This window comes from Scyliorhinus canicula, chromosome 16 (assembly GCF_902713615.1).
Source record: "Scyliorhinus canicula chromosome 16, sScyCan1.1, whole genome shotgun sequence".
In the NCBI taxonomy this organism is placed as follows: Eukaryota; Metazoa; Chordata; class Chondrichthyes; order Carcharhiniformes; family Scyliorhinidae; genus Scyliorhinus; species Scyliorhinus canicula.
This window is the reverse complement of record NC_052161.1, coordinates 132,597,455-132,612,048: the sequence shown is the minus strand read 5'-3', so window position 1 is coordinate 132,612,048 and position 14,594 is coordinate 132,597,455. Positions and strand designations below refer to the sequence as shown.

The 14,594-nt window shown below is 48.5% G+C and overlaps 1 protein-coding gene across 2 annotated transcripts in view; it reads left to right on the top strand.

Annotated features, from left to right (window-relative positions):
- Nucleotides 1-14,594, top strand: part of LOC119951073 (rho guanine nucleotide exchange factor 6) — a 59,525-nt gene that overhangs the window by 32,763 nt on the left and 12,168 nt on the right. For both annotated transcript variants that reach the window (XM_038774109.1, XM_038774110.1), the window contains 4 exons: nucleotides 3,498-3,584; nucleotides 5,750-5,813; nucleotides 11,038-11,171; nucleotides 13,004-13,150. In XM_038774109.1, coding sequence (XP_038630037.1) covers nucleotides 3,498-3,584; nucleotides 5,750-5,813; nucleotides 11,038-11,171; nucleotides 13,004-13,150 — 432 coding nt within the window. The remainder of the gene's footprint in view (nucleotides 1-3,497; nucleotides 3,585-5,749; nucleotides 5,814-11,037; nucleotides 11,172-13,003; nucleotides 13,151-14,594) is intronic.

The following is a 14,594-nucleotide window of genomic DNA, read 5'->3' as shown; positions in this document are numbered from 1 at the left end:
TGGATCCCTTTCCAGTCATGGGCTATTTGGATCCCCAGGTAGCGGAATTTATGTCGGGCTTGATTGAACGGCAGCCCCTTTAGTGCTGCCCCCCCCCCCCCTTGCGGGTGTACTGGGAAGATCTCACTTTTGCTCATGTTGAGTTTGTAGCCCGAGAAGGCTCCAAACTCTTTCAGGAGCGCGATGATTCCGTCCATGCTGCTTTGTGGGTCCGAGATATAGAGGAGCAGATCATCCGCATACTTCATTGTAGTGTTAATGTAAGCCTACTTGTGACACTAATAAAGCTCATTATTATTATTAAATAGAACCGCATCTGCCTGAGAGGCCTGTTGGGTTCTCAGTTTGAAATCTCAGGTGAAGCACAGGACCTCTGACACTGCTGCACTCCCTCAGTACTGCACTACAGTGTCCGGCCTCGATGTTGTTATCAAGTTGTTTGAGGGGGGCTTGAACTCATTAAGCTTTGTGACTCAGAGGCGCACAGTCATTGCTCACAGACATTAAAAGGAGCAGGTCTTACATCATTTGAGTTGCAATTAGAAAAATTAATTGGAGTGTGTGGATTAAAATTTAACGTCTATTGCCGTTGCTTTAACCAGTCAAATGCCTTTGTTCATTGGAATAGCAGGTCATATAAGATTAATCACTTTGAGTGGCAGGTACAGCTGGGAGATGAGACGAGTGTCAGTATTGACTGGAGGGAGGGGTGATTGGGATTATCCCAGCATCCCCCCCCCCCACCACCCCCCATTACCACCACACACACACACACACACACATACACGCACAATTATTTTTTTGGACTAGTTTGATGGAACTGAGTGGCAAGCTTTGTCACTTTGGAAGGCTTTTTTCATTCATTCATGCGATGCAGGTGTCACTGCCTAGGCCAGCATTTATTGCCCAACTCCAATTGCCTTCTTGAAACGCTGCAGTCCATGTGGTGTAGGTACACCCACAGTGCTGTTAGGGAGGGAGTTCCAGGCTTTTGTCCCAGTGACAGTGAAGGAACGGCCGATATATTTCCAAGTCAGGATGTTGAGTGGTTAGGATGGGAATTTTTCAGGCACTGCCTTGTCCTTCTCGATAGTAGCGATCATGGGTTTGAAGGTACTAAGTGTGATTTATTAATAAAAAAATCAGAGTCGCTTCTGGACAGGATTAGTGAGGTTGTTCCTGGCCCTTGCAGCATTTAGCACCAAACCCTGCACTAAGGAGTACTTCCGGCATTTTTAAATGAAATGAAAATGAAATGAAAATCGCTTATTGTCACAAGTAGGCTTCAAATGAAGTTACTGTGAAAAGCCCCTAGTCGCCACATTCCGGCGCCTGTTCGGGGAGGCTGTTACGGGAATCGAACCGTGCTGCTGGCCTGCTTGGTCTGCTTTCAAAGCCAGCGATTTAGCCCTGTGCTAAACAGCCCCGATCTCTTGACCCCCCCCCCCCCCCCAAAGCGACCCCGCGACCCACCCACCCCCAATGCCCCAACTCACCTTGACGGGGTTCCTCGTAATCCCAGAACCCACCTCACACAGGTAGGGCACCCCCGGGCCCGATCCCAGTGCGGACAAAATGCCAACTTGGCACCTTGGCACTGCCAGCCAGGCTGTCCCACCTGAGTATCTTACAGTGCCAGACGGTAAATCGCGCCCACTATCGAAGGAGCCGTGGTGAGTTGCTGCAGTGCATCTTGTAGATGGTACACACGGCTGGCACTGTGTGTCAGTGGCGGGGGGTGTGAATGTTTGTAGAAGGGATGCCAATCAAGCAACGACTTTGTCCTGGATGGTGTTGAGCTTCTTGACTGTTCTCGGAGCTGCACTCAGCCAGGCAAGAGGTGGGTATTCCATTACACTCCTGACTTGTGCCTTGCAGATGGTGGACAGGCTTTGGGGAGTCAGAAGGTGAGTTATTCACCGCAGGATTCCTAACCTCTGACCTGCCCATGGTCCAGTTCAGCTTCTGGTCAATTGTAACCCCCAGGATGTTGACAGTGGGGCAGCTATAGTAACGTCATTGAATGCCAAAGGGCAATTTTTACACCCTCTCTTATTGGAGGTGGACACTGCCTGGCACTTGTGAGGCACACATGTTACTTGTAACTTGTTGGCCCAAGGCTGGATATTGTCCAGGTCTTGCTGCATTTCAACAGGGACTGCTTAGAGTAGTTAAAATTCAGCCACATTGCAATAGATCTGGAATCTCATGTAGCCAGACTGGTTTAGGGTGGCTGATTTCTTCCCCTGAAAGACGTGAGTGAACCAAATTAATTTTACCTTGACCCAGTAGTTCCATGATCATTATTAATGAGACCCACATTTATTTCAGGTTTATTAATTAATTGGATTTAAACTACACTGACTGCCATGGTGGGACTGGACTCCAGAGGATTAGATCAGGGTTCTGGTTTACTAGCGCAGTAACATTAGCTTCCACAGCCAACGGTCCACTGGGCCAGCGACTCAAAGCATAGGCAAGACCAACCCAGGAGCCTTCCTTGTACTGAAGGTTTACAGCAGAATATTTCAGTCGAATGCATCCGTCATTATGGATATAAACCAGTGAGTGGAGCAAACTGACTATGTGCCTCCCTGTTAATTACATATTAATAATGCTCATAAGGTACGGCAAACAATTAGGAAAGCTAATAGAATGTTATTGTTTATTCTGAAGACATTTGAATTCAAAAGTACGTAGGTTATGCTTCAGACATTGATGAAGCCACATCTGGAGTACTGTGGAAGGAAGGGTGTAAATGCATTGCAAGCAGTTCAGGCAAGGTCTACTCGACAAATATCTGGAATTGGCGGATTGACTTATGAGGAAAGGCTGACCAGACTGGGCTTGTATCCAGTGGAGTTGAGAAGAGTAAGGGGTGCATTGACACGGTGGATGTGGCAAAGATGCTTCCTCTTGTGGGAGAATTTAGAACTCGGAGGGGGGGATCACTGTTTAAAAATAAGGGGTGAGATTCTCCGCCCCGCCACATTTCTGCCCCAAACGTCTGGAGGGATTCTCCGTTATGCCGGCTGGTCAATGGGGTTTCCCATTGTGGGGCAGCCCCACACCATCGGGAAACCCCCAGGCTGCCGGCATAACGGGGAATCCCGCCGGCGGAGAATCCCGCCCAAGAGCTCTCCCAATTTAGGACACAGATGAGAATCATTTATTTTCTCTGAGAGGTACTCTTTTTGCAACTCTCTTCCTCAAAAGGCAGTGGAAACAGAGCATTTTTAAGGCAGAGCTGGATAGATTCTTGATTAGCAAGGGGGTGAAAAGTTATTGGGGTAGGTGGGATTGTGGGGATGAGGTTACAATCAAATCAGCCATGATCCTATTGAATGGCAGAGCAGGCTCGAGGGGCCGAGTGGCCTACTCCAGCTCCTAATTCATATGTTCATGTGAGTAGCTTTTTGCAATGATTACTAATGCAATGACAATCAAAAAGTACAATCGAAGAATTTAACCTCACGCCCTCTTTGTAATTTCCACAGGAAGAGAGTAAAAGGCACTTGATCCTCTTTCCATTACATCTATTAATTCTGGCTGTAGACGATGAGAAAAACAAGTTTATTTATCAGGTACAAATCTGTGTGTTGTCTTCATTTTAAATCAGATTGCAGAACAATGGGTACTTTTCCGTTCAATTCAATAGGTGGAGAGAATTATGCAAAATTGACTTCCCTTGCTGCCTACCTTTTTCAGATGCTGTGTGGCCTTATCCCAACCCAATATTTCTGAGGCTATGCTTGCTATTTCCTGGCTAGGACAAGACTGGCAATATAGAAAGAAAGATTTTCATTTGCCTTTCATGACTCGATGACATCCCAAAAGTGCTGAACAGCCGATGAATTACTTTCGCAGTGAAGTCACTGCTGAAAGCTCACACAAACAGCAATGTGGTAATGATCAGAGAGTCTGGTTCTGTCATGTTGCTCCAGGGATAACTATTGGCCAGGACACTAAGGGTTAATTCTCCTGCTTCTCTTGAAAACCATGGACTGGATTCTCCCATTTTGAGGCTATGTCTGGACGACGTGTTTGGTTTTACGCCAAAAAAGTTGGTGCCGCCCCCGCACCGATGCTCCGACCGGTGAGGGGCTAGCATCCGCACGGCCTTCCCGATATAAACGGCTGGAGAATCGCCGGGTTCGTAGCCGCGCATGCGCACGGCAACGACCTGCAGCAGTCGCGCCGTACAACATGGCGTCTGCCGCGCGTGCACCCGACCCGCCGGATAGTGCCCCTCCTGGACACCCCCTCACCACCCCCACCAGTCCCCCCAGCCCTTGCCGAAGACCCCCCCGCCCAGCCAGCAGCACAGTTCCTGCCTGACTGTGGCGGCACGGGACACAGTTCACAGCCGACACACCGGGTTCCAGAAAACTGAGAGCACTCGTGTCCCGTGGGAACGCGGCCCATCGGGGTCAGAGTATCGGAGGACGGCCATCAGGTAGCGTCCTGAGGCCGTCCCACCGGTGTGCGGCGTACTCCTCGATGATGCCGTTTTGGAGGGGGCGGAGCATCCGAAAGCAGGCGCCACCCCCGATTCGGTCGCAAGCGGGGATTCTCCGACTGATCGCCGATTATATCAGCATCGGGCTACGGAGAATCCCGCTCCTTATCTTTCCCCTCCACTTGAGACCTAACATCTCAGACATTAATCAATCAGAGACATTTCCAGCAGGGACGGAGGCCATTCGACCCATCATGTCAACTCCAGTCAACAAAGATCTGACTATACTATCCCGTTTTCCAGTGCTTTGCCCTTAGCGCTGGAGGCTTTAGCAGCAGAAGCGAATATCTAAATACCTCTTAAATGTTACAAGAACTTCTGACTCGATTGCGCTTTCAGGCAGTGAGTCCAGACTCTGGGTGAAAAAGTTTCTCCTCAACTCCCCTATTAGCCTTCCACCTCTTACCTCAAATCTATGTCCCCTTGTTATTGACTCCTCTGCGAATGGAAAAAAGCACTGTCCTATCCGATCTATTTATATCCCTCAAAGATCTCTGGTAGAGTTTGGAACCGAGGGAGAGAATATTCTCCACTTAGAGTGAATTTGTAATGCCATGTATGAGGAGCAGCATGGTAGCATAAGTGGCTAGCACTGTGGCTTCACAGCGCCAGGGTCCCAGGTTCGATTCCCCGCTGGGTCACTGTCTGTGCGGAGTCTGCACGTCCTCCCCGTGTCTGCGTGGGTTTCCTCCGGGTGCTCCGGTTTCCTCCCACAGTCCAATGATGTGCAGGTTAGCTGGATTGGCCATGATAAATTGCCCTTAGTGTCCAAAAAAGGCTGGGAGGGGTTATTGGGTTATGGGGATAGGGTGGAAGTGAGGGCTTAAGTGGGTCGGTGCAGACTCGATGGGCTGAATGGCCTCCTTCTGCACTGTATGTTCTATGTTCTATGAATCTGTGTATAAAGGACACATGTGTAAAGTGATATGTGCATCTGGGGACAGAGATAAGAGATGTCTGTATAATACAGTAGCATGTGAGAGATGCGTGTGTGTAAGAAAGCTGTGTGCAGTGAATGTAAGTAACAAGTGTGCAAGAGATTCAGCTGCCAAACAGTTTAGAGGGAAAACTGCAGCAGGGGATCCAGGTTTCCTGTGAACTGACTTGGGGAATAACAAAAGTATCCCAACACTTTGGTGGAAAAGAGGGAGCCTGAGAACTCCACAACCACTCCACTGTCTGGCTCTGGTGAATTGGTAACATTGCGCTAACGCCCGCTTTATTTTCCAGGGGTTGTTACCACTGTCAGGGATTTCAATCAAACCATCAACAGAAAACACTTTTGAAATTACCGGTAAGAGCAACTTGCAAATAGACGTTCTGCTCAATATCACGTTGCTGTCTGTGGGAGCTCACTGACTGTAACTTGGCGACTGCCTTCCTGGTTTCTACAGCTCTTCAAAAACATATTCATTTTAAACGGGTTGAGACGTCCAGATGGTTGTGACAGGCGCAATATAAATGTAAGACTTTCTTTGTCATATCTTCACTGAACTGATCAGCTACTCAGAGCCTTCCATAAATACCAAGGACGTTTGCAGAGAACGTTCATCCGCAATCTCACTGGACATTGAAATTTATCCAGACAGCTGTGACAGATTTTGTGGGGCTGGAGTCGCCACTGACTTATTAAACCACCCGTTACATTACGGCATATTAATAGTCGATCGTCTGTCGCATATCGGTAGCACAGTGGTTAGCACTGTTGCTTCACAGCGCCGGGATCGATTCCCAGCTTGGGTCACTGTCTGCGCAGAGTCTGCATGTTCTCCCCGTGACTGCGGGGGTTTCCTCCGAGTGCTCCGGTTTCCTCCCACAAGTCCCGGAAGATGTGCCGTTAGATGAATTGGATATTCTGAATTCTCCCTCAGTGTACCCGAACAGGCACCAGAATGTGGCGACTAGGGGCTTTTCACAGTAACCTCATTGCACTGTTAATGTAAGACTACTTGTGACAATAATAAAGATTATTATAATTATTATTATTGATTACATCTTGAGAAATCAGCTAACTGCAGTTAATAATAGCTTTTGAGTGTGCAATAAGGAAATAGCCCACTTTTGACAAAAGGGCATCTTTTCTGTTCCATTTCTTGAGATTGTCCTGTACATTACAATGACACCTGCCCCTGGCACTCTGAGCTGTTTGACTCGGTGAAAAGAAAATTACATTTATATAGCGCCCTTCCTCAGCTTCAGGCTATTGTGGAGTTCTTTGAAACCGATTCTCTACTTTTGAAATACCTTTGTTGCTTCGATAAATGTGGCAATTAATATTAGTTCATTACTTTGTAGAATTATTCAGCACAGGTGGAATTCGCCTCTGGGACCTGGGATCACCTTCATGTCAGACTAATTTAAATCTGCCCTGTTTGACTAACTGTAGAGATATTGGGCATGATCTACCCGTATGGGGACAGAGTCCGATGGCGCGATATTAGCCGGAGCACTGAGAAACATCCCACTATCCAACGGGTAGATGAAGAACCTCAGCAGGGAACTCCCCAACGAGGCTGCACTAAACCCCGTTCCACTGGCTGGAACGCCTCAGTGCAGCGAGAGATCCGGATGCCATTTTTAAATGGCATCCCGATCTCGCGAGCCCCCAGCGCGACCTTCAGCCTCCCTCCCCCAAGGCTCAACTCACCATAAGGGAGTCACCCCCCCCCCCCCCCCCCACACACCACACCCCATGAACAAAGAACAAAGAAAATTACAGCACAGGAACAGGCCCTTCGGCCCTCCCAGCCTGCGCCGATCCAGATCCTTTATCTAAACCTGTCTCCTATTTACCAAGGTCTACTTCCCTCTGTTCCCGCCCGTTCATATACCTGTCCAGATGCATCTTAAATGATGCTATCGTGCCCGCCTCTACCACCTCCGCTGGTGAGGGGTACCCCCAGGCCTGATCACTGCTACATAAAATGCCAACTTGATACCTTGGCAGCGCCAAGCCGGCACCAGCAGTGCCAGGGGGCCACCCTGCACAGAGAGCATGCATGGGACCTCCAATCTCCTGGAAGACCCCCACGAGTGCTGTTCCGTCTGGTCCCCATTTGTGGAGACCAGCACTGAACGGCATTTGACCAAGGTTTCCAAGGCAAGGCGGTTAGATCCCACACCTTGGTTAGATCTCGAGAACGCATATTAGAGCGAGACTGGCTGTCTCACCCTAATATGCAGGTTTGACAGCAAGTGATCCTGCCCACAATTAGCCAGAATTCACATCGCAGTGTCCTGTTAGATCGAGTTAGATTTCGTGAGGCGTGGAAAGCCAGGTAGGTTCCGGAAGTGGGATCACCCATCATCTAGCATCGCATTGCGCCTCGCCACACTGCTTTTTAGCTGCAATGCGACAGGTAGATCCCGTCCATTAGCCGATTGAGTTTCAGAGTCTTAATACGATTGTGCCACTCCTCAAACATTTCAAAGCTGTGCAAAAGACCCTAATTTAAATAGATCTTTCATGACCAAAGGTCCGACAAACAGTTACAAGACAAGTAAGCATTTTGCTCGTATTGGATGAGGGCAGAATGTTGTCCAGGACGCTCTGCTCTTCTTTGAATAGTGCCACGTGGTCTTTTGCCTTCCACCTCAACTGGTTCAGCATCCCCTTTGAAAGTGGCACTTCCAGCATGCAGGACTCCCCCAGAACCGCAGCGAAGTGTCAAGCTGGGACTTTGTGTTCAAATCTATGAAGTGAGGCTTCAACCCACAACCTTTTGACTGAGACTTTCAAATGTCACCCAGCATCAAGCCTTTTGATTGAGATAAGCCGAGTATTCAAGTGATGACTGCAAACGGGCTGCGGTTACCCTTTAGAAAGCAGCAATAACAGTGTCTCCACGATTGAGTTTGCTCTGGTCTTCAAAACAATGACGGCGTTCTTGATCTTCACTTCAGCTGACACCAAAACATCTTCCATAACAGGTGAAGTTCGCCTCTGGCACCTGGGACCACCTTCATGTCCCCCGGATTGAAAACTGTCTCGATGACGAGCTGTAAAGCTATTTAGTTGAATTAAGTTTCCGAATCTCAATCCAATTGGGCTGCTACTCAAACATTTCAAAGCTATGCAAAAGAGAGGAAGGACTTACACTTAAGTAGTTCTTTCATGACCACAGGACATCCCAAAGCTCCCTGCAGCCAGTAAAATACTTTTGAAGGATAGTCACAATTGTAATATATACAAAACACTGCAGGATATTTATGTCATTAAAATACTGCAGATGCTGGAATCCAGAACAAACAGGGAATGCTGGAAAATGCAGCAGGCCTGGCAGCATCTGTAGGGAGAGAAAAGCAGGATTAACGGACACGATCCAAAGGCCACGCTGCACTCAAAAGGCAGCTCGCTACGACGCCGCATGGCCGATAGTAGGCAGCACGGTAGCACAAGTGAATAGCACTGCAGCTTCACAGCGCCAGGGTCCCAGGTTCGATTCTCTGCTGGGTCACTGTCTGTGCGGAGTCTGTACGTTCACCCCGTGTGTGCGTGAGTTTCCTCCGGGTACTCCGGTTTCCTCCCACAGTCCAATGATGTGCAGGTTAGGTGGATTGGCCATGATAAATTGCCCTTAGTGACCAAAAAGGTTAGGAGGGGTTATTGGTTTCGGGGATACGGGGGAAGTGAGAGCTCAAGTGGGTCGGTGCAGACTTGATGGGCTGAATGGCCTCCTTCTGCACTGTATGTTCTAGGTTCTATGTTCAGAAGCAGGAAGTCCTGGGATCTACCTGGCTCGCAACGCCTTGCGAGATCTAACGCGATGCCACCTGGGTGCCAACCTGGCACTGCCAAGTTGCCCGGGGGCACTACCAGCTGGCACTGCCAAGGTGCCAAGCTGGTGTTTTCTGTGTGCTGGTGATTAGCTAGGGGGCACCCTGAATGGATGTGGGGGTGGCGGGGCAGCGACCCTCCTGGTTGGAGGGTCCCTGCCCTGCACCACTGTGTTGGGGCTTGGGGGTCGATGTGGGGGGCATCGGAGATCGGGACGCCAGTTAAAGATGGCGTCCCAATCCCTCACTATACTGAGGGGCTCCGGCGAGCTATGTTCATCCTCGGCCGTCCATTCCCCGCTGAGGCCCCTTATTTAATGCGAGTGGCCGTGTATAGCCATGTGTTTCTCAGATTGCGTGCGCCGGGAATCACGCAGCAAAATGCGCTCACTATGGAACTTTGTTCCCATTTCGTTGAATTGTGCCCAATGTTTCGGGTTCGTTTGGCTATTGATGCAAACCTCGGGAGAGGGTAAATCTATTAGATACTGCAGGAAATTTGCTCCCAACCAGCACCCACAAAATGTGGCGATGACCACAAAATGTGGTTTTGATTGAGGGATAAACTGAGGCACTAGGGAAAATGTCCCTCCTCTTTTTTAAAGAGAGACAACGGCTCTTTACATTCATGGGAGAGCACAGACAGGGCTTTGGCCTAACATCTCCTCTTAAACACAGCTCCTCCAACAGAGCAGCAGCCCCTCAATACTGCACTGGCCTGGCGCTGCAGTCTTGCAGGGTTTGAAGCCGCACCCTTCTCGGGGGCACTGAGTACTACTACTCGCTGAGCCATGGCTGGGCCATGCTGACATTTCAATAGTGTAATGCGGCTGCAGCATGTCCAGCTCCAGCCACCTCACTTTCGGAAGGGTGCTTGAGTGCATTAGGGAGGGTGTAGAAACATTGTGGCCATTTCATGCCATCGGGGAAACCCACGGGTATGGGTGCACTGCCAGCGCTTCACAGCGCCAATCATTTAGGGATCAAGTGGTTCTCAACGTGTGAGCTATACCAGAGAGATGGATGATGAGAAGAGCTCGAAAGAATCTATAGTTACTGGAGCAGTGACAAATTGATATCTTTAACAACATTGGTGCCTTGAGTTTATATATATATATATATTTATTCTTTATTCGTTCATGGGATGTGGGCGTCGCTGGCTGGGCCGGCATTTATTGCCCATCCCTGAGGGCATTTACGAGTCAACCACATTGCAGCGGGCCTGGAGTCACATGTAGCCCAGACCAGGCAAGGATGACAGACTTTGTTCCCTAAAGGATATTAGTGAACCAGATGGGTTTCTACAACAATCGACAATGGTTTCATGGTCATCATTAGACGTTGAATTCCAGATTTTTTTATTGAATTTAAATTCCACCATCTGCCGTGGTGGGATTCGAACCCTGGGTCTCATGGATTAGTCCAGTGACAATACCGTTACGCCACCGCCTCCCCATTGCCTGGGTGATGATATTGAGGTTATTGCTAATGAACAGCGGGGTTCTCCAGTCTCGTCCGTTGCGAGCAAGAACAGAAAATTTGGCATTCCAGCCAAAACTCCACTCACTGTAATCAGCGCTGGAAAATCCCAGCCACAAACCAGGGTGGAAAATTTTGGCCATTTTGCATTGTGTACTTTAAGGGCAGAAACATCTATTCCAGTCACCCAGGCACGTGTATGGCTTCTCAATAGAATAGGCTTTAAATTGTCCTCACCTTTCTCTGTTTTATTTTTCCATCAGGGTCAATGTTTGACTCCAGGATTATCACTTGTTCCGATTCAGAAGAGTTTAGAATATGGATGGCCCATTTGCCAAGGAGAGTGAAGAAGGCATCTATCTATCGCCCACATAAACAGCAAAAGTTGTCTGTCCTGGTGAGCAATGAGCTATTTATTCAGACTTAAGGGGCCCACATCTTCTGAGGAGTGGCAACCCTATTCAGTAAAGTTGCACCTGACCTCCCCACGTTTCTCGCTCGGACTTTCAAACCCGGCCGCCTGAGAAAGATGAAGTGTACATGCTCCTGGAATCCTTCTTTTGTAGTACAGGAGTGTCAGAGGAAACAAAGCTATGCTCCTTCTTTTACAGTTCTAGCAGCCATATTCTGGTTAGTTTGAACGCCCCAGCTACTTTGACAAGCTAGGAGAGGCGAGATGTGTGTAGGGGATCGGGGCTGATAGTCAGGAGTTCGGGAGAGTCCAAGAGTCCAGTGAGGGGGGAGGGGGGGGGGTCACCAGTTTAGTTACCCAAGAGTTAGAACCGGTTTTAATCCTCCTAACTTTTCCTTGGTTACTATTCAACTAAGTAAATTGGAAGTATCCCAAAGTCTCCAACTTTTAACTCAGAGCTTCGAATGGTTCCAGACACAGGATAATTGCCCAACGTAGGTTGAAACTTCAAGGGGGGGGTGGTGGGATGGGTGGGGGCAGCATGGTGGCACAGTGGTTAGCACTGCTGCCTACGGCGCTGAGGACCCAGGTTCGATCCCAGCCCCGGGTCACTGTCCGTATGGAGTTTGCACATTCTCCCTGTGTCTGCATGGGTCTCACCCCCACACCTAACGATGTGCAGGGTAGGTGGATTGGCCATGCTAAATTGGCTCTTAATTGGAAACATTTTTTAAAAACAGAAACTTTCTGGGCAATTACCAAGTAGTCAGTGTGCGGGATCCTCTGAGGGGGACCTCCAGTGCATCTTCTCTAGGGTTTGACCATCCGGAGACTGGAAGAGCTGGACCATTTATTTCCTTGAGATGGTTTCGGAGAGTCCTGGGTTCAATCACTGGTCTGCATTAAGCCAACTAATATTGGCCATAGCATTAGCATGGACACTGCAATCAACCTCAGGGATTGTGGTACGAAGGAAATGATGACATCCACCAAAAGCTCTCGTTCCTGATCACTATCCAATGGGTTTTTCTGGAAAGCGACATATATTTGGATGTCATGGGATTGGGATCGGGCTCAGTTTTGCTGTTCCCATGCTGAAATAGACACCTAACATCCTGTATCAATGCTGACTCATGAATATTAGTCCTTCAGGCAAGGTAGAAGAAGGCAGTCAATTGGCCAACAAAGCAAATTCAACACGATTCAGCATTTTCAGGAAAGGAGATGAGAAACAAATTGGGGATGAAAGGGATGTTCAAAAACTGAGCAGAAATAGATAGGGGAAGACATTACCCAAATTCTAATGCTAAAAATGACAGTTTAAATGTATAACTTGAATTCAGTGGATTAAGAAAGAAAAAGAAAAAGCGGGTAAGGAGCTATTGACCAGAAATATGCGTTAGTGACAGCAAAGTCTCGCTGTCTGGGAGGTCATTATTACAAACCTCATCTCGTAACATTGAAGGGTATAATTGGTACTTGCGAATTCTCCTATTTTGAAAGCATTTTTCTTTCAGACCAAAGTAATGCTGAGAATGTAAAGATAAATAGGGCTGTTCTGGATTCATATATATTTTGTATGAATGGTATTTCTGGAGATGTGCTAACTCATTCAGCACCTTCACCACAACCTGAATGGGAGCTTTCAGCAGAACTCAACTCCTTCTGGCCTCTGTACAATTGGACCTGTTTCCTTACATTTCCCACAGGAACTTAGCTTCACTTTTTGAACTCTGTATGTGCATTCAAAACAATGAACAGGCGGAACACGATGGAATTTTATTGAATGTTCTTTGTCTATTGGTTTTGATTGTAAGGTTCCTTGTGATGAGGTGTGGAAGAGACAAGAGCTGGAGAAATACCTGCTGCAGAATCCCATTAACGGCTGGGAAGGTACCCCTATCCAACATCTGGGAGACATCATTTACTTGTCCATGGTGAAAATCAACGTGGCACACAGTGAGGTGGGTCAGATTTGCCTGTTTAAGTTAAGACATGTACCGTGACTATACGTTAAGAATATCTCAATAAACAGGAGGTACATAGGGCCTCAGGCCTCACCAAGTACTCCAGCACTAATTAAGAATGTTTTTCGTCATGTCGCTCTCTCATTTTGTAAGAAAACATGGCAGCCAATATTTGCACAGCAGGATCTCACATACAGTAGATGAGGTGAATGAATTGTGAATATGTTTCCAGGTGGTATTGGTTGCAGAAGGAATGATAGCAAGGACAGTGGGAGTATTTTCTTCACAGGGTCTTTGAGATTGAGCTGATCCTGTGCCAGCGGGCTCATATCTAAAGGAGGGCGCCCACAGTAAAGTGGCAGACTGCCCCGGTCTGTCACCCTAGATCATGTACTTAGGTCGAGAAGCATCCCGATACTTTGGGAGTCATTTTTTACCAACCCTTTGAGAGCACCTGAAATAAAGGCGGAAGGTGCTGGAAAAACCACAGGTCTGGTAGTATCTGTGAGAAACAAGAGTTAGTACTTTGAGTCCAGTATGGCTCTTCTACAGAGCTGAAGAGAGGTAGAAATGCGATTTTTTTATGTTGTTGAAAAACGGGAGGGGGGAGAGTCAGGTGGAACAAAAGGAACGGCGGGAATAGGTTAACGAGCAAGGGACATTAAATCCCAAAGATATCATGGGACAAAAGTCAAAGGGAATGATAATGGTTGGAGAAAAGAGACAAAGCATTGGGCTCGAGTAGACGTTAAGAGCAGAATAAAGGTCAGCACTGCCTGCAAGCAAAAAAGCATGAGAACAAGATACAGATAGTCACTTGGAGGAAGAGAGTTACGATAGAGGAGAGAATTCATGATATGAAGTTGTTGAAATCAATGCTGGGTCCAGAGGCTGTAAGGTGCCTAATTGGAAGATGAAGTGTTGTCCCTCCAGATTTGATGAGCTTCAGGGGAACGCTGCAGTAGGCCGAGGGCAGAAATGTGAGCAAGCTGGGGAATTGAAGTAACAAGTAACTGGGAAGTCACGGTCAGGCTGGCAGAGTGAAGCAAGGCATTCCGCAAAGAGGCCACCTTGTCTGCATTTGGACTCCCCAGTGTAGAGGAGGCCGTATGGTTGAGCAGAAAAAAGTGTAAATCGCTGCTTCACCAGGAAGGAGCGTTTGGAGACTTGGGGCGAAATTCTCCGACCCCCAGCAGGGTCGGAGAATCGCCTGCGGCCGCCTAAAATCCCGCCGTGGCAGAGATTCTCCGCCACCCGGGAAGTGGCGGTGGCGGGAATCTCGCCACTCCGATTGGAGAGGCCTCTGTGGTGATTCTCCGGCCCGGATGGGCCGAAGTCCCGCCGCTGGGAGGCCTCTCCTGCTGCCGAGGTTTGAACCACCTCTGGTAACGGCGGGATCAGTGGCGCGAGCGGGCCCCCGGGGTCCTGGGGGGGGCGATCG